General features: G+C 67.3%; 7 protein-coding genes across 7 annotated transcripts; 6 read left to right on the top strand and 1 right to left on the bottom strand.

Annotated features, from left to right (window-relative positions):
• The first annotated feature begins 132 nt into the window (after positions 1–132).
• Positions 133–2,135, top strand: FA09DRAFT_332292 (Clavaminate synthase-like protein). Its single transcript, XM_025743401.1, has 5 exons — positions 133–666; positions 885–908; positions 1,001–1,028; positions 1,084–1,381; positions 1,435–2,135. The coding sequence occupies exons 1-5, from the start codon at positions 347–349 to the stop codon at positions 1,929–1,931; spliced, it is 1,167 nt and encodes a 388-aa protein (XP_025595387.1). The 5' UTR covers positions 133–346; the 3' UTR covers positions 1,932–2,135.
• FA09DRAFT_150221 (hypothetical protein) lies at positions 1,741–3,184 on the top strand. The gene has a single exon (XM_025739179.1). It carries the CDS (start codon positions 2,132–2,134, stop codon positions 3,089–3,091), a length of 960 nt encoding a protein of 319 aa, XP_025595386.1. The 5' UTR covers positions 1,741–2,131; the 3' UTR covers positions 3,092–3,184.
• A 958-nt stretch (positions 3,185–4,142) lies between these two features.
• Positions 4,143–6,520, top strand: FA09DRAFT_332290 (MFS general substrate transporter). Its single transcript, XM_025743400.1, has 5 exons — positions 4,143–4,428; positions 4,840–5,046; positions 5,105–5,371; positions 5,470–5,672; positions 5,735–6,520. Exons 1-5 carry the CDS (start codon positions 4,234–4,236, stop codon positions 6,378–6,380), a joined length of 1,518 nt encoding a protein of 505 aa, XP_025595385.1. The 5' UTR covers positions 4,143–4,233; the 3' UTR covers positions 6,381–6,520.
• Positions 6,521–6,815: 295 nt separating this feature from the next.
• Positions 6,816–9,118, top strand: FA09DRAFT_363034 (hypothetical protein; the record flags this gene model as incomplete). The annotated part of the gene is made up of 6 exons (XM_025745546.1): positions 6,816–6,954; positions 7,007–7,153; positions 7,206–8,174; positions 8,223–8,825; positions 8,875–9,065; positions 9,092–9,118. 6 exons carry the CDS (start codon positions 6,816–6,818, stop codon positions 9,116–9,118), a joined length of 2,076 nt encoding a protein of 691 aa, XP_025595384.1.
• Positions 9,119–9,284: 166 nt separating this feature from the next.
• Positions 9,285–11,136, bottom strand: FA09DRAFT_332288 (glutathione synthase). The gene is made up of 3 exons (XM_025743399.1): positions 10,759–11,136; positions 10,213–10,568; positions 9,285–10,160 (listed from the first exon to the last, which is right to left on the bottom strand). Exons 1-3 carry the CDS (start codon positions 11,107–11,109, stop codon positions 9,308–9,310), a joined length of 1,560 nt encoding a protein of 519 aa, XP_025595383.1. The 5' UTR covers positions 11,110–11,136; the 3' UTR covers positions 9,285–9,307.
• A 167-nt stretch (positions 11,137–11,303) lies between these two features.
• On the top strand, positions 11,304–13,731 carry FA09DRAFT_363032 (Arginase/deacetylase). The gene is made up of 6 exons (XM_025745545.1): positions 11,304–12,053; positions 12,251–12,372; positions 12,439–12,474; positions 12,538–13,177; positions 13,228–13,540; positions 13,590–13,731. Exons 1-6 carry the CDS (start codon positions 11,628–11,630, stop codon positions 13,685–13,687), a joined length of 1,635 nt encoding a protein of 544 aa, XP_025595382.1. The 5' UTR covers positions 11,304–11,627; the 3' UTR covers positions 13,688–13,731.
• Positions 13,732–14,487: 756 nt separating this feature from the next.
• On the top strand, positions 14,488–15,975 carry FA09DRAFT_363031 (hypothetical protein; the record flags this gene model as incomplete). The annotated part of the gene is made up of 7 exons (XM_025745544.1): positions 14,488–14,513; positions 14,581–14,785; positions 14,847–15,329; positions 15,382–15,422; positions 15,459–15,466; positions 15,525–15,868; positions 15,921–15,975. The coding sequence occupies 6 exons, from the start codon at positions 14,488–14,490 to the stop codon at positions 15,845–15,847; spliced, it is 1,086 nt and encodes a 361-aa protein (XP_025595381.1). The 3' UTR covers positions 15,848–15,868; positions 15,921–15,975.
• Positions 15,976–15,984: the final 9 nt, after the last annotated feature.

Below are 15,984 nucleotides of genomic sequence, written 5' to 3'. Positions count from 1 at the left end.
GTGCGCTCAGCGCCGCGCTCCGGGCGCTGCGCGAGGGCGCGGCGCTGGGAGCGCGCGAAGGCGTGCTTCGGCGATGGCGTGCTCGCGCCAAAATCGTGCCGCATCGCGGCCGTGCGGCGCGTGCCCTCCGCACCTCCACAAGCGCGAAGAAACGTTGGCCGCACAAGGGCGATCAGCATGCCGAGCACGAACGCCCGTCGTGCCCGACCGGGGCTCGCAATGGCGGCAGCACGCCAGCGTCCGAGGGCCCCTCGCGGCACGTCGTCGGAGGGAGCCCTTAAGTAACGAGCATGGAGCAAGGCGACGCTCACGATATCCCATCTCATACGCAACCGCACCGCCCAGCATGCCCTCTTCCACGCTCGACATTCCCGTTTGGACGCCGCCGAAGCCGACGCAGCAGGAGGACTTGGAGTGGGCGCAGCTCAGCACGCTCGACCTTTCGCTCGTGACGGGCGACGAGTTCGACCAGATCCCCGAGGAGCTCGTGCGCGAGGCCGACGCCGCCTTCCGCCGCGACGGCTTTGCCTATGCCGTGAACCACGGCTGGTCGTACGAGCAGGTGCTGCGCCAGTTTGCCATCGGCCAGTACGGCTTCACGGGCGTGTCGGAGGAGGACAAGAGCAAGTACAAGGCGGACATGCTCGGCAAGGGCAGCTTCGTCGGGTGAGTGGGTGCAGGGAGGGCGCGGTGGCAGGTGCGGAGGCAGGTGGTGAAAGTAGCTGGGCAGTCGGCAGCAGCATCGCAGGCTGGCGCACTGCAGCTGCAACGCAGGAGCTGCAGCCTCGTGTGAGGTAGCTGCGACAGCCCGCAGCCAACCTCTAGCCCACGCCTGCGCTTGTCAAGTCTGCTCCGAATGGCTGCTGACGAATCACATCTTTCAGCTACAAGAATCAGGGCCACTGGAGGTGAGTTCAGATGAGCGGCAGTGGGGCAAGAAGTGCTGTCGCTGCAGCTCGCTGGCCAGCGTGCAGCTGCTGATGCTATTTCCGCATTGCAGCATCAATGGTGTCAAGGACCGCATCGAGGTGATCTGCCCCGGATAGGCTTGCTCTGCTCATGTGCTGACAGCCCTCCCTGCAGCAACTCAACTTCGGCTCGCAGTCCTTCGCCCCGGCGGCGCGCTCCTCGCTCTTCCCCGCGGCGCTGCAGCCGCTGATCCCCGAGGTGGAGGAGTTTGCCAAGTTTAACCACGACGTGATCCTGCGCAAGGTGCTCAACGTGCTCTCGCTCGTGCTCAAGCTGCCCGTGCACACGCTGTACGACCTCTCGCGCGAGCCCGAGAAGCGCGGCATCGACCTGCTGCGCTACGCCATGTACCACACGCCCGACAAGGCCGACGACGACAAGCTCGGCGGCGTGCGTCTGCAGGGCCACACTGGTGTGTGCTTGGAGGAGCGTGTGTGGTTGGGCCATGGCTGATTGTCGCTGCAGACTTCAATTCGGTGTCCGTCCTGTGGAGCCAGCCAATCACGTCGCTGGAAGTGCTCATGCCCGACAACAAGTGGCGCCTCGTCAAGCATGCCGACAACGCCGTCGTGCTCAACCTCGGCGACGCGATGCACTTCCTCTCGGGCGGCTACCTCAAGAGCTGCATCCACCGCGTCGTGGCGCCGCCGGCGGACCAGGCGCAGTACACGCGCCTCGGCTGCTTCTACTTTGCGCTGCTCAACGAGGACGTGCCGCTCGAGACGCTCGACAGCCCCGTCATCCGGGAAGCGCTCGACGGCCGCGACCTGTGGGCCGAGACGCGGGCCGCCGGCAAGAAGATTCCGACGGCCGGCGAGTGGGAGCGCGAGCGTGTGCGCCGCTACGGCCAGGGCGGCGCGAAGAAGGGCGACGACGGGCACGAGCACGAGGAGATGTTCGGCGCCAAGGTCACGCACTACAATGGCGAGCGCGCCGGCCAGCGTGCCGCCATCACGGCATAGATCGACAAGGCAGGCGTCTCGTTGCCGCCGGTCCGTTCCTGGGCGCTCTCGCCCTGCCGCCTCAACCGCGGCCACCCATCACTTGACCCCGCATCCCCCGCATTACCCCAGATCTAGCCTCTTGCCTCAGCACACGACCCTTCACGAGCTCCGATGCGTGACGCCCATGTAGCCCTTAGCAATCAACTCTGCTCCTGTCTATGCACAGTGCGAAGCGTTCCTGGCAGCGCTGTGCATGCGCAGCCGCGGCGCGACGAAGGACCGCACGCCGTCGAGCGTGCCTGGCGCAAGCCACCCCCGCATTGCTGCTGCGCGCGCCTGCAACTCCGCCCCTCCCGCGTGCTCACGGCGAGCTCGCCGGAGCCGGCGGCTGCGACACGGACAGTCCGGTAAGGCGGACCGCGAAGGCTATATGCGCCGGTGCATTGCTCGCAACATCGGCGGCGGCGGACTGCCCATTGCGTTACTCGCGAACCCTGCAGATGAGGCTCGCTCCGAGGTCGAGCGTTCGCTTGGGCGCTTCGAAGGATGGGACCCTTGTGCGTCGCGCACGCAGCACCCAGACAACGCATCTGGGGCTCAGACGCGGCCCGCGTCGCCTCGGCTGGCCGCATCTCCACAGTCCTGCGTGCGTTCTCGATCGATTGCGGAAGGCGACCTCCTCGGAGGGCGGCGAAGCGGGATCCGCCTCAGCGCCACACGGCGACGGCGCCTCGCTCTGTGGCTGTCCGCGGGGGAAGAGGCGGCGCGGGCTTACGTGGACGTTGGCAAACGTGCTGCTGCGCCGTGTGCGACGACTGCAGGCGCTGCTGCGCGTGCGATGGCCGATGTCTGTCTCGCGCGCGATGGCGGCGCGGCGCTTCCGTAAAGCCGCGTCGCCCATGTTGGGGGCGGTCCGGCGAAGCCGCCGCTCGTTTGCCGCTGCAGGAGAGCAGGAGCAAGCGCGGAAAGGCCGGCTGGACGAGGGCACGAGGACCTCCCCCGCACTGCGGGGAAGCCAGACGCGGCGGAGTGCGCAGCGGAGAGCGACAGCGCCAAGCCTCCCGGTTCGGGCCAATCACTGGCATTCGGTTGCGCGCGCAACACGGCGCAAGTGCCGGAGCAGAGCCAAGCCAGCGGCCCGCGGGCGGCTGCGCCCGTGCAGCGGCCGCCTTGCCTGACGCCGTCGTGCGGCACTGCACTGCTCAGGTGCGGATGTGCAGCACGCGCGGCCCGCATCAGATGCAGAACTGCTGACTCCGCCCGGACGAATGCCGCAGACGGCGAATGAGCCACGTCGCAGAGCTGAGCGAAGTGCCTGCGCTCGACACAGAGCACGAGCACGTTCGAGCGGTCCTCGTGGGCATCAGCTGACACCGCTTGTCGACGGAGCCCCGTCTGGCAAGGCATTCGAGATGGATCGCGAGCGCCTGGGCGCGCTCGACTGGTGAAGGCTTATCTTCTCGCGCGAGCTTGCTGGCCTCTGGAGGCATGACGAGAGGGCGTCGGAGTGCGTGGGCTTCGATTTCTGCGTGCAGCTCGCGGATCCAGCGCCAGCACTGCAGCACGGGGAGCAGAAGCAGACGCGGAGCCGCGGTGCCTGGCTGGAAATTGCTGTCGCGGCGGCGTGCACTCTGCGAGGGCACGCGTGCGGCGCAGCGGCGCAGGTGCTGCTGGGGCCACAGCAGCGCGATGCTGGCCGCCTGCGGCCGAGAACGTGCAGAGTGAGAGGCCGGGCAGCCGCCGGCACTGCGCGGCGGCTGTGCCTGCTCAGCCGCGCCATGTGCCCTCGGGCAGTGCGGCGCGGGTGCGCTCTTCGGCGTCGCCTCGGCTAGCGCGCCACTGCAGGAGAGATGCCTCGCTCGCAGCCGATCAGTGTGCGAGAGGGCCAAGAGGCGCAACCCTGTCCGGGGCAAGGCGGTGCAATCGAGGTTCGCCCGGGAGCGTGCCTGGGCGACGGCGACGCCCCTCCGCCGCCATCCCAGCGTCCTTCGCCGCCTGGCCGTGTCTTCCGGGCGCGGAGTCTGCCGCTGCGCTGCGCGCCGGCGTGCGAGGCGCTGAGGCATGTCTGTCTTGCGCTCTCGCGCCGATCGTACGGCGAACGCGCGCTCGATCTCCCCTTGCCAAGGCACTAGCGCACTGGCCTGCCTCGTTCTTCCAGCGCACGCCCGCGCTCCGCCTGCACAACCCTGCCGCTTCCCCGCACTCCCATTCGCCCGCCCCCGCATCGACGCGGGGAAGACGCTCGCCTATAAGACCACGCCTCGCCACACCCCAACCACTCACCCCGCATCCCTCCTCTCCACTCCCCATCCTCTCCATCATGTCGCACCCTGCCCAGCAGACGCCCGACTCGGCCTCGTTCGACGAGAAGAAGGTCGACGGCCTCGACGGCGGCGCACCCGTCACCACCACCCTCACCGCCGGCGTCGACGAGCCCGAGCACTCCGAGCACGACGTTGCCGAGACAAACCGCATAATGTCCAAGATTGATTGGCGTGTGCTTCCGGTGTGCGCGGTGAGTAGCTGCGAGTAGTAGAAGGATTCGCCGAGCTTGGGGACGGGTTGGTCGAGGCGCCGCATCAGATCGGCGGGCGGCGAGGCCGGAAACGCGCCTCTCCGCTCGCGCTGGGCTGGGCTGCACACATACACAGCGCGCTGTGGTCTGCCTGTGGTTCGACAGATGTGGTGGGAGAAGGATGTGGTGGTTGGCAGGCAGCCTCGCGCCGCCGTCGCGGCGCGGTGTGAGGCCGTGCGCGCGACGCGTCACGTGCGCGCCGCGCGCCTCGGTGCCCCTGCTCCTCCTCCTCGCGACCCCTCTGCACCATCCCACACTCGAGCAAGCCTCGATTGCCGCCTTTTGCACTTCTTCTCGTCCTCTCCATGTTGTCTGCAGCAGCTGCTGACATACTGCCGCCCTTGCTCGCAGGTCCTGTACCTGTTCTCCTTCCTCGACCGCAGCGCCATCGGCAACGCCAAGACGGCCGGCATGAACAAGTCCCTCAAGCTCACCGACTCCGAGTATGCCGGTGCCCTCTCGGCCTTCTTCGCACTTTATTGCCTTCTCGAGGTTCCTTCCAACATCCTGCTCAAGAAGTACGGCGCCAAGATCTACCTGCCCTGCATCGTGGTGCTCGTACGTTTCCCCCCTCCTTCCCCCTTCTTTCCCCTCTCACACCTCCTCCTCGCTTCAGTGGGGCATCATCATGATGTGCACAGCGTTTGTGAAGAACTTTGAGGGTCTTCTGGCGATGCGCATCCTCCTCGGCGGCTTCGAGGCCGGTCTTTTCCCCGGTGTGACATGGTACATCTCGACGCTCTACCCCCGCCGCGCCATCCAGCTCCGCATCGGCATGTTCTTCTCTGCGGCCACCATCGCCGGCGCGTTCGGCGGTCTGCTCGCCTACGGCCTCGTCCACATCCGCAACACGAGCATGGAGCCGTGGTCGTACATTTTCTTGGTGAGTTTTCCTACGAGGAAAGGGAGGGGGAAGGACGAGAGGGAGGGGAGGGGGAGGTTTCCTGTCTGACTTTGGCTGACTCGTCTTGTCGCCTTCAGGTCGAGGGCATCCTGACCATCGTCGCGGGTGTCGTCTCATACTGGGTGCTCTTCGATGGACACAAGGATGCGAAGTTCCTCACCGAGGCCGAGAAGGAGCACATGCAGTACACGCTTGCCCACGACGCGACGGCCACGCCCTTCAACACCTCGTTCCAGTGGAAGTTCGTCCGCGCCGGTCTCACGGACTGGAAGGTGTACTGGTGAGTCTGATGCGGCGGACTGTGCTCCAATCACCGTCACTCATCGATTATTCGCTTCATAGGTCGCTCCTCACGTACATCTCGTGCATCACGCCGCTCTACTCGATCGCCCTCACGCTGCCGTCCATCCTGCGCATCTCGCTCGGCTACGACCCGATCAAGAGCCAGCTCCTCACCGTCCCCGTCTACATCGTCGCCGCTCTGCTCGTCGTGGTGTTCGCCTGGGGCGCTGACCGCTTCGAGAACCGCTCCGCCGGCATGATCGCAGGCACCTCGCTGAGCCTCGTCGGCTGGGCGATCCTGCTCACCTCGCACACGCCCAACGTCCGCTACGGTGCTACCTTCCTCGCCGCTGCTGGCTCCTACGCCGCCTTCCCCTCGATTGTCGCGCTCGTCTCGCAGAACGTCGCCTCGACGACGAAGCGTGGTGTTGCCATCGCCATTCAGGTCGGCGTTGGCGGCCTTGCCGGCACCATCTCCAGCAACATCTTCCCCGCTCGCACGGCTCCCCGCTACGAGCTCGCGTGCAAGATCAACGTCGCCATGAACGCAGTTGCGATCCTCACCTCGGCGCTCAACGTGCTCTTCCTCTACATCGCCAACAAGAAGAAGCAGCGCATGCTCGACTCTGGCGAGGCGCAGCGCATCCCGCGCGAGGTGCTTGCCGACATGGGCGACGCCTCGCCGTACTTCAAGTACCGCTACTGAGCGTGGCGTGGCTCTCCACGCCACTCCGCTTCGAGCTTCCTGTCCCCGCCTCACCCTCTCTCGGCTACCCGACCCCGTCTCGCTCCTGTACCTGTAGACCCACGTCATTGTCTCTCACAGCTTCAACGATCCATATCCACACCTCGCCTGATCGAACTGTGTCTCGACACGTCTTTGGATCGAACTGTGTCTCGACACGTCTTTGGAGGGACTGCAGGGCGTCCCACCTGCAGCTTGAGACCCGAAGGTCGAGCGCACAGCCATGGTACTTCAGCAGCGGGGCCCATTCGCGTGGGAACAGCGCGCGGGGCGGCGCGTCACGTGCGCGCGCGCCCTGCACAGCCTCAGCTCGGGGCTCGAGGCGGCCGCGCGCCGGCGGCTCTCAGCCTAGGCATCCCTCCACATCACCCTCTCTCCCTCATCGATCTCACGCCCATGTCCCTTGCCGACGCGCTGGGCGAGCTGCACGCCATCGTGGCCGCACGCGTGCCGCAGCTCGCGCCGCTCGCCAGCCCGGCAGACCTCGCAGCCGCCGCGGCGGTCCTGCGCCCGCTGGCCGATGCGCTGCGCACAGGTGCGTCGAGTGCGCTCGCGCGCCGGCAGACTGCTCACCGAGCGCTGCACAGATGCGTCGCGCGCGGAGCTCGGCGAGACGGAGCTGCCGCGGCTCGTCGTGCAGGTGCTGCGCGCCGCCGTCGCGGAGGAGGGTGCGGGGTCCGCCGAGGCGCGCGTGCAGGCGATGCGCACGCTGGCGAACCTGGCGATCGACTGTGGTGCGTCTGGTGTCTGCGAGCGATGGGCCGGAGTGCTGACTCGCGGCGGCAGTCGAGAACCGAGATGTGCTGCTCGCGGTCGGCGCCGCGCAGCCGGTCATCGCGCTGCTCGCGCTGCATCTCGCCTCGGCGGGGCCCCTCTCCCCGGCTGCGCTGGCGCAGGTGCGCACGGCGGCCGGCGCGCTGCTCAACCTGACGCTCGAGCACGTCGCCGCGCAGCGCGCACTCCGCTCGCCAGAGGCTCTGCACACGCTCGTCGGCCTCGTCTGCGACGCCCGCCTGTACGTGCCGCTCTGCTGGACGCGCGAGCCGGACACCGAATGGGAGGCGCGGCAGAGCACGGCGACGTGGCTCGCGCGTGTGCTCAGCGATGCGTGCGCCGTGGAAGAGTCGCAGGAGCGCGCCGACGAGGCCGACGACCGGCGTGACAAGGACGAGCCGATCGCCGGGCTTGAGCACATGAGTCTGCACGCCGAGCCTCTGGAGACGCTGTGCGAGGGGCAGGGCTATGCGGGCCTCTTCCGTCCGCTGCTGCCCTTTCTGGACGCCACAGACGTGCCTGCGGGGCTGGACGCAGACGAAGCGCTCGAGCTGCTCTCGTCAGACATCGACCTCGTGTCCAGCCTGCTGGCACTCTTCGACGCCGCGTCTCGGCGATCTGCGTCGTTCCGCACGCGTGCGATGCTCGCGGCGCCAGAGCTCGAGGGCCATACCCACGCCATGCCGGCGTGCCCTCTGGCGCTCCTGGCTCGCTTCCTCGATGTGGCGACCCTGCCGCCCACGCTCAGCGGATCGCCCGAGCAGCCCAGCGACGAGGCCAAGGCCTTTGGGCTTGTCAAGGCAGACGCCGCGCGCGCGCTCGTTGGGATCAGCGCGGCAGACGAGAACATGGAGCTGCTCTTCGGCAGTGCCGGCGAGTCTGCGTGGTTCGTCGAGCTGTGCCGCGAGTGGCTGGCCCGGCGAGACCGCTCAGATCTGCAGAGCACTGCTCTGCTCGGCCTCGGCAACCTGGCACGCAAGGGTGAGTGAGTCGACCGGGTCGCGCTGCCAGCGCTGACTCCCTCTCCAGATGAGCATTGCTTGGCGCTGGCGCAACATGCGCAGCTGCTGCCGACACTATCGTCGCTGCTGGGCGCTCAGGCTCCAGACCCGAAGCTCGCGTACGGCGCCGTCGGACTGCTCAAGAATCTCGCGATTCCGGCGGCAAACAAGAGCGTTCTGGGCGAGCGAGGGTTCGTGTCCGCCGTTGTGCCCTTCCTGGCGACTCGATACGATGGCGTGCAGCCGCTGCAGTTTGCCACCGTCGGCCTGCTCAAGCATCTCCTCGCTGGCGTGCCAGAAAATGCCATGGCCCTCGTCTGCCCGCCTGCGACGCCCGAGGCAGAGGCGCCACTCGCAGCCGTGCTAGAGCTCGTCGGCCGCACGCAAGACGCGCCCACTCGGCTGGAAGGCACGCGCATCCTCGTCAACGGCCTGCGCGCACTCTTTGCGGCAAGTGCTGCGGGCGACAGCGACGACGAGCGGCGGCGGCGGTCCGAGGCGCGCTCCCGCTTCGTGCGTGCACCCGTGGCAGACGCGCTGGCTGCCATGCTGGGCGCCAGCAGCAAGTACCCGATCCTCACCAACGAGGCCATCTTTGCTCTGACGCTGCTGGCTTCCGAGTCTCAAGGACGTGAGTCGGTCTGGCTGCCGCGATCGCAATTGCTCACACCGCCCCTCAGGATCACTCGTTCTCGAGGCGCTCTTCCTCGCGCGGGAGGAAGAGTCCGACGAGCGCTCGCCGCGGGCGCCGCAGCGGCAGGGCACCGCCGACTCTGCAGCGTCCACGCGCACTGAAGTGCCCAGGCCGCCCAAGACGGCGTGCGACCGGCTGCGCCTCGTGCTCTGGACGCCCAACTCGTCGCCCGCGATTGTGGCCAACGCATGCACCCTCGTCAGCACGCTACTCGAGCCCTGCACTGCTGACACGCTTGACGACAAGACGCGCTCGCTTGTGCAGCAGGTCGCGGGACCGGTGCGCGAGCTTGCTCAAGGAGGCCGGACAGCAGAGGCAAGGGAGCGGCGAGGCGAGGGAGCGCAGCACGAGGTGGCAGTGAAGTTGTCGGCGCGCCTCACAGCACTGAGCAGCCAGGAGGATCAATGACATGTATTTCGCTAGACCAGCAGAGGACTGTCGAGGACACTGAAGCCGACAGCCACACCGCCCTCGTCGCTCTCTCGCGCCTTTGTCCGCAGCAGGTGCCCCTCGCTGTGCATGCGCAGCTCCTCGGCGCGGCCGGCTTGCGCCCGGAACAGCGCGAAGCCGTACGTGCCGAGCTCCGACACCGTGTCCTCGGCGCGGACGGCGGCTGCCTCGGGCGCATTGTCGCGCGTGCCGCCCGGCGGCGCGCGCAGCAGGTATGCCCCGCTGCTCGGCGGCACGTCGATGAGCTCCATCAGGATGTACGTCTGCTTCTCGTCGGCGCCGGGGCCGGCAGCCGCGTCGCGGGCACGCATCTCGGCGAGTGCGCGCGGAATGTCGCCGCGATAGACGTTGTTGCCGCCGCCCTCGCGCATCGGCTTGAGCACGAAACGATGCGCCTCCTCCTGTGCCAGGCGCGTCCCTTCCCGGCCCTCGTCGGAGTTGTCGAGCGGCCACATGCCCATGAAGCTCTCTCGAAGCGCGTCGACGTCGGTCGCAGGCAGCACTGCGCCCCGTGCCGGGTCCAGCAGGAAGCGTTCGAGCACCCCAGGCGCGGCCAATGCCTGCTGCACGCGCTTGGCGCCCGCCAGCTGCAGCGCAACGCTAGGGCACTTGATTGCGGCGCTGCGCTCCAGCAGTGCGCGCGTGTCCCAGTCGCTCTGTCCCTTGTAGTCGTCCGGCCCGTAGCCTGCACGGAAGTACACGACCGAGACGGCAAACGGCGAATTGTCGAGCGGGTCGCGCAGCTCCAGCTCGCCTGTGGACGAGACGGCGGCCGCAGCGCCGAGCGCGGCAAACGTCGCACGATGCACGCGGACGTGGTAGCTGCAGCGAGTGTTATCGTTGTGGCCCAAGACATGTGGCTGACACGACTCACCGCTCCGAGAGCTCCCACTCAATCGCACGCTGGTCAAAGGCATTGCGCTCGCCGTCTTGCACAACGAAGAGCACTCTTGCATCCGCCGCGCCGCGCTCCTTGACGTAGGCTTCGTGCGCAGCAGCCAGACCGCCAGCCAGACTTGCGAGGGGAGAATTGGGCGCCACCTCAGCGCCGGCGGGGAAGAGATGCGGATGCGCCCGCAGGAAGTGAGCGTGCAGCGCAGAGACGTGCCCTGACAGAGCGCCAAAGGACGAAGAGATGGTGTTGAACTCGACCTGCCTGAGCCGCGGCGCGCTCGACGAGCCGGCTGGCGCGTGCAGCAGATAGTCTGATCGGAAGAGGCCGAGCTGTAGCTGTGAGCGAGGCGATTCGTCAGCGTGCAATCTCCAAGCCTTCGCCTGGACAAGCGCTTCTGGCGCATGCCCGGCTAGTCGCTGGGCACGGCAAGGACGGCTCGTGCCGGGTGCATCGTCGCGATCTGCTCTCCTTGCAGGCGCGTGTCTGCACAGCAGGCCTCCAGAAAGAACCGCACACCACACGCACCTGCTCGTTTGACCGGCCATGCTCCTGCCAGACGCGCCAGAGCGCCTCGGCAAAGGAGTCGCCGCGCACGGCCAGGCGCAGCGTCGCCTCGAGCCAGTCGCCGTCGGCCGCGACGCGCGCATAGAGGGCCGAGTAGAGCGGCATGAGGCGCTGCGCATGAGCGTATGCCTCGCGCGGCCACGGCGTCGGCAGCAGTGCGAGCGGCGCGTGGATGGCGCTGCTCTGCGGCGGTGCGGCGCCAGTGGCCGGCAGCGGGCGGTAGGCGAGGCCGCGCGAGAGGGCAAAGTCGCGCGCATCGTGGCTGAGCTGCGCCAGCTGGGCAGGCTGCAGCGCCGGCGGATAGGCGGACATGCTGCGCGGGTGCTTACAGTCGGCGAGTGTGTGGTGGTAGGAAGAAGAAGGCCGGGCGTGCCTGGGCGCGGTCGCGGCATCGAGCCCGGCTGCGAAGGCGTGCTCGGCGCCGGCCGGAGATATCGCGCGCGGCCGCGCGCGTAGGACCCTCGATCCTCCACTCCCGGCTCCCGAGGCATCCTTCCGCAGCTGCTCCAGACTCTTCGCCCCCACTGATGCATGCAAAAGGGCCCCAAGGCTTGAAGTTGGGCTCAGAATAACCAACACTCGGCTCTGGTCTGGGCCAAGTCTTGCAAGCCTCGTCCGAACGAGGTCAGAGCGCCTGCCACGACAATGGGAGCGAGCGGCTTCGCGGACGAAGCTCGCCTCCACCTCCCTAATGCCGCGCGTCTCGTCCTTCGCTCACCTCCACCCACTCCGCAGCCGTCTCTATACCGCATCGTCCCTTGCGCTCATCCGCCGAGCGGCTGCTTTCGTCCTTTGCGCGTGCTGCTCGCAGTGCGCAGCTGCTGCGGCGCATGGACGTGCCCCAGGTCGGCAGCCCGCCGCAGCCGCGCGTCGCCTACGTCCTCTCGCCGGCGCTTCTCCGCGCCGCCAACGCCTTGCCCGCCAGCGCCGGCCGCTCGCGCCTCGTCCATGCACTGGCCTGGCATTGCGGTCTCATACAGACGCCTGAGTCCGGCGCAGCGTCGGCGTCAGCGTCAGACGTCGAAGCAGCTGGTGTGGGCAGCGCGGAAGAGCACGAGCTGGTGCGCCTCCTCGCCGGCGATGTAGACGCTGCAGACGCTGCCGTCGTAGCGCGGCAGCACGGCCCAGCTGCGACGCTCAGAATCCCACAGATGGGAAGGCGAGCAGATCTCCTCGCCTACCACGCCGCCAGCTTCGTCGATGTTCTGCTCGACGAGAATGCGAGTGCAGGTGGCCAAGAGGAGGGACTCGACGAGGTGCGTACGAGGAAGGCGTGGGCGGAATGAGTCACAGCGGGACGCGAGGCCTTGACAGATCATGAGCAATGCCGCGACTTGGGCTCTGAGTGATCTAAGGAGGACTAGAAGCGGCCAGCTGAAGCTGCGGGTTGGCGCGGCACGCAGGACACACGAAGCCCAGAGAGCAGGCTCCACGCGCTGACTGCATCTGCCAGGACACGCCGCGCTTCGCAGAGCTGCGTACCTATGCCCTCGCTCTGGCTGGTGCAGCAGTGGATGCGGCAAAAGCGCTGCGAAACGGCAGCTTTGACGTGGCTCTGCTCTGGGACGGAGGGCGGTGAGTCGCGGCCACCGGCCTGATGCCGGGCGCTGCCACTCACACCGGATGCCTGTGTTTGCCCAGCCACCATGCACGTCGTGCGCGCGCGAGCGGCTTCTGGTGAGCATAGATGCGCAGTATCCAGCCATTGCTCTTCCCCGCCACTGCGCTGACTCCGCGAAGTTACGTTTCAGACGCCGTGCTCGCAATGCTAACGATGCGCAAGCCTGTGCCGAAGCCCAAGGCGATCACACCAGCGCCAGCAAAGCGCCGAGCCGACGACGACGCCTCGCGTCTACAGAAAGCTCCGCGTCTCGGCTTTGGCGCACGGCCAGAAGACATCCGTCGAGCTGCTGAGGCCGCCGCGGCCGTGTCGCAGGGAGAAGCCCCAGACGCCGGCGTGCAGCAACATGCCGCAGCATCCGACGCAGCTCAGGAGCCCGCACCTGCTCGACGGCGATGGGAGCGCATCCTCTATCTCGACTTGGACCTGCACTGGGGCGACGGCGTCGAGGAGGCGTGGTACAACTCGCCGTCCGTCCTCACGCTCAGCGTGCACTACTTTGCAAGAGGCTTCTTCCCCGCAGGCGGCAGTGAGCGCGCGCCTCGTAGTTCCCGAGCTGCGTCCCCGTCGACCGACAACGACGAGTCGCCCAGCGGTGACGCGCCACACGAAGCCGCCGCAGGCTCGCTCCATGCGCCGTCTGGACCGGTCGCAGCGCCAGCGCACGCCCTCAACCTTCCGCTGCAACCCGGCGCTAGCGACGCCACTGTGGCGCGTGTGTGGGACAGCTGCATCGAGCCTGCAGTCAAAGCGTACAAGGTGAGTGTCCATACACCTTGAGCAGCCCGGCGTGTGCTGAGCCGGAGCAGCCTGATGCAGTGGTGCTGCAGTGCGGCACAGATGCGCTGTACGGCGACCCGTGCGGCGTGCACAACCTCTCCATCGCAGCGTATGTGCGCGCCGTGCAGGCCGTGCGCGCCTGGAAGCTGCCGACGCTCGTCCTTGGCGGAGGCGGCTACACACCTGCCGACCATGCGCGCACCGCGGCGGCCGTCACCGCCGCAGTGCTGGGCCGCTGGAGCGACCATCCGGAGGATGGCTGCCTCACTCGCCAGATGGAGGTGCCGCTGCACGACCTCTGGCCGGCGTACGCACAACGGCCGCAGCTCGACGTGCCCGCCGGTGAGTCCCTCGGCCGCGCATGTCCGCGCCGGCTCACCACTCTGCGCAGGATCTACAAAGGACGAGAACGACGAGGGCTGGCTGTGCGAGGTCGAGGCGGTCTTCGCCCAGCACGCCGAGAAGCTGCGCGCCTTTCACGGCCACTAGGCCGCAGTCCACACATTGCTAATACCATCGAGTCACCTTCGCGCTGCACGTCTCCTCTGCGCAGCTCTGTCACCCAGCCACTGGACTGTCGTCAGTGCATATTCGGACGCCATGCGTGGAAAGTCGCCGCTCTGCTGTAGAAGCGAGATCGCGTGGGCCTCACGCTTGTCAGCCATGCAGAGCGCCGAATGGGCGTTCGTTCGAATGTCATCCTAGCTTGCGGCCCTCGGCGCCGGAGCATGATTGCAACGGTGGGAGGCATGCACGGCTGCGCTGTCAAAGGTTCTCTCGTGCAGACGCTCAGCGGCTCGCTGGCCTCGGCGCATGCGCGCTGCGCGTGTTGCTCCTGTCGCGACGCGCCGCCCGTGCGGGCACCTTCCTCTTTGAGCGGGCAGGCTCCTCTTGCAGTCGATCAAGCTCAAGACGCCGGCTCAGAGCCTGCAGCCTTGTAATCGACGTAACGGAACGAATGCAGAGCCAAGGCTTAGCTTAGTGCAGCCGCGAGCGAAGCCGTGCGCTGCTCCCGCTCCCGGTCCGCCGTGGCGCAGCCTGCCTTACCTCTCCGCCACTAGCTGCCCACTCACAGCCCTCACGACCCTCACGACTCTCACATCCTCCCTCCACTCTCTCTCTCTCTCACCAAGTGTCCTCTGGGCACCGCCAGTGTCGGCTGTCCGGCGCATCCACTTCGCCGCGCGACCCTCCTGCGTGTGCCCTGCGCTGCTGCGCGAGTCGCATGCTCATCGCCACGCGCGTCTCAGCACGCCTCTCGCTCCTTGCCTCAACGGCAGCCTCACACCATGTCGATGGTCGCGCACAGCAATTTGTGAGTCCTGCATGTACTACCCGCCGCTGCACGCATGATGCTGATCGCGGACATGCCTGGCCGACAGCGCTGCGGGCTCGGCCGGCATTTCTCGCATCCGTCAGCGCCGCAACCTCAACGCACACGTCAGAATGCTGGAGCGCGTCCTCGCGTACGAGAGAGCCGCGCTCGAGACGGCAGAATTGGCTCTTGAAGGCGCGGAGGAAGAAGCGAGTGAGCTGGCTTGCCTGGCGGGGGACCACGAGGAAAGCCGGGATTGCGCTCTTGCACGTGTGAGTTCGGGACTCCTTCTGATAACGCGCCCTCCTCGCTGAGCTGCGGCGCCTTCGCCAGCTCCACGCTTCCGAGGCGAGCCTGAAAGCTGCGAACGAGAAGAAGCGGCAAGCGCTTCTAGACAAGGAGAAGCTCTGCCACGAGAACGAGCAGCTCGAGGCGCAGCTGAAGCGCATGCAGGGACGCGCCGACGAGTGGATGCTTGAGTTCTCCAAGTCGCAGCAAGAGGCCGACCTGATCTGGGCCGGCAAAGAGCAAGCCTGGCTGCGCCTCGAAGACGCTGAACTCAAGCTCGAGGCCGCTGAGACGCAGAACGAGGAGCATGTCGCTCAGGCGAAGGAGCTGCTCCGCAATACACAGAGGCTGGAGGAGGACGTGGGCAGCATGCGCCGCCGTGCCGAAGCCGCCGAGCGCGCCCTCAACCAGAGTAGGCACGCCAGCAGTGAGGGCTCGCCTCCCACCGAGCTTGCGCTGGACACGACGATGCGTGGTGCTACGCACGGCGTGACAGCAGCGATGCTCGCCGAAGTGCACGACGACCTGGTACGCACGTCGCGAGACCGAGCGCAGCTGGTACTGATCTCGCTGGACCCAGGTGCTGGAAGCGACAAAGGTCTACGGCCCGCAGACCCAGATGTAGGCGATCCGCGCCTCGATGGCGCAACGTTACAGGAGCGAAGGTCCGTCTCCCTCCCTGCGGCGACAGGAATATCGCTGACTGCCGGCATTGCGCTCCAGTCGCCGAGGACCGCCAGCACGACGTCGCAGAACAGCCGTCGCGCCGCATCGCGGGTCTGCCGTACTCATCGGAACGCGGCTGCCAGGATGCTGCAGTGCGCTCTCGGTCCTCCTTCGCGCTCAAGAGTCCGCCGCTGGCGCCTCTGAAGGCTGCGTCTCCCTTTGCGCTGGGTAAGCGTGCTCGCGACACGTACAGCATTCCCGAGCCGGACGATGAGCACGACGAGCTCGACGGCGAAGCACGTCTGCCACCAGGTCAGAGCGACCCCGCTGACGAGGGCGGTCAAGGCCGCGCGCATGTCAGCAAGAAGCGCCACACGTAGTCGTCTCTTTCGCTGCGAACGGTGCGTGGGACAGCAGCGTGCTCGAAGAGTTCTGCTGACCCGGAATGCTCAGACAGCCGCGCCATCACCGTCACCAGAACCGTCTCCTCCAGCTCTGCACCTTTCACGCATGCGTC

Source organism: Tilletiopsis washingtonensis, assembly GCF_003144115.1.
Source record: "Tilletiopsis washingtonensis strain MCA 4186 unplaced genomic scaffold FA09scaffold_24, whole genome shotgun sequence".
NCBI lineage: Eukaryota > Fungi > Basidiomycota > Exobasidiomycetes > Entylomatales > Tilletiopsis > Tilletiopsis washingtonensis.
This window is presented reverse-complemented; position numbering and strand designations above follow the sequence as displayed.

Coding starts and splice junctions, on each gene's coding strand:
- FA09DRAFT_332292 (XM_025743401.1), top strand. CDS start 347: ATGCCCTCTTCCACGCTCGACATTCCCGTTTGGACGCCGCCGAAGCCG. Junction 667..884: donor GGCAAGGGCAGCTTCGTCGG/GTGAGTGGGTGC, acceptor CACATCTTTCAG/CTACAAGAATCAGGGCCACT. Junction 1,029..1,083: donor GTGTCAAGGACCGCATCGAG/GTGATCTGCCCC, acceptor CCCTCCCTGCAG/CAACTCAACTTCGGCTCGCA.
- FA09DRAFT_150221 (XM_025739179.1), top strand. CDS start 2,132: ATGCACAGTGCGAAGCGTTCCTGGCAGCGCTGTGCATGCGCAGCCGCG.
- FA09DRAFT_332290 (XM_025743400.1), top strand. CDS start 4,234: ATGTCGCACCCTGCCCAGCAGACGCCCGACTCGGCCTCGTTCGACGAG. Junction 4,429..4,839: donor GTGTGCTTCCGGTGTGCGCG/GTGAGTAGCTGC, acceptor CCTTGCTCGCAG/GTCCTGTACCTGTTCTCCTT. Junction 5,372..5,469: donor CGTGGTCGTACATTTTCTTG/GTGAGTTTTCCT, acceptor TGTCGCCTTCAG/GTCGAGGGCATCCTGACCAT.
- FA09DRAFT_332288 (XM_025743399.1), bottom strand. CDS start 11,109: ATGTCCGCCTATCCGCCGGCGCTGCAGCCTGCCCAGCTGGCGCAGCTC. Junction 10,569..10,758: donor ATGGCCGGTCAAACGAGCAG/GTGCGTGTGGTG, acceptor CCTCGCTCACAG/CTACAGCTCGGCCTCTTCCG. Junction 10,161..10,212: donor GAGTGGGAGCTCTCGGAGCG/GTGAGTCGTGTC, acceptor CACTCGCTGCAG/CTACCACGTCCGCGTGCATC.
- FA09DRAFT_363032 (XM_025745545.1), top strand. CDS start 11,628: ATGGACGTGCCCCAGGTCGGCAGCCCGCCGCAGCCGCGCGTCGCCTAC. Junction 13,178..13,227: donor CTGCAGTCAAAGCGTACAAG/GTGAGTGTCCAT, acceptor GAGCCGGAGCAG/CCTGATGCAGTGGTGCTGCA. Junction 13,541..13,589: donor GCAGCTCGACGTGCCCGCCG/GTGAGTCCCTCG, acceptor CACTCTGCGCAG/GATCTACAAAGGACGAGAAC.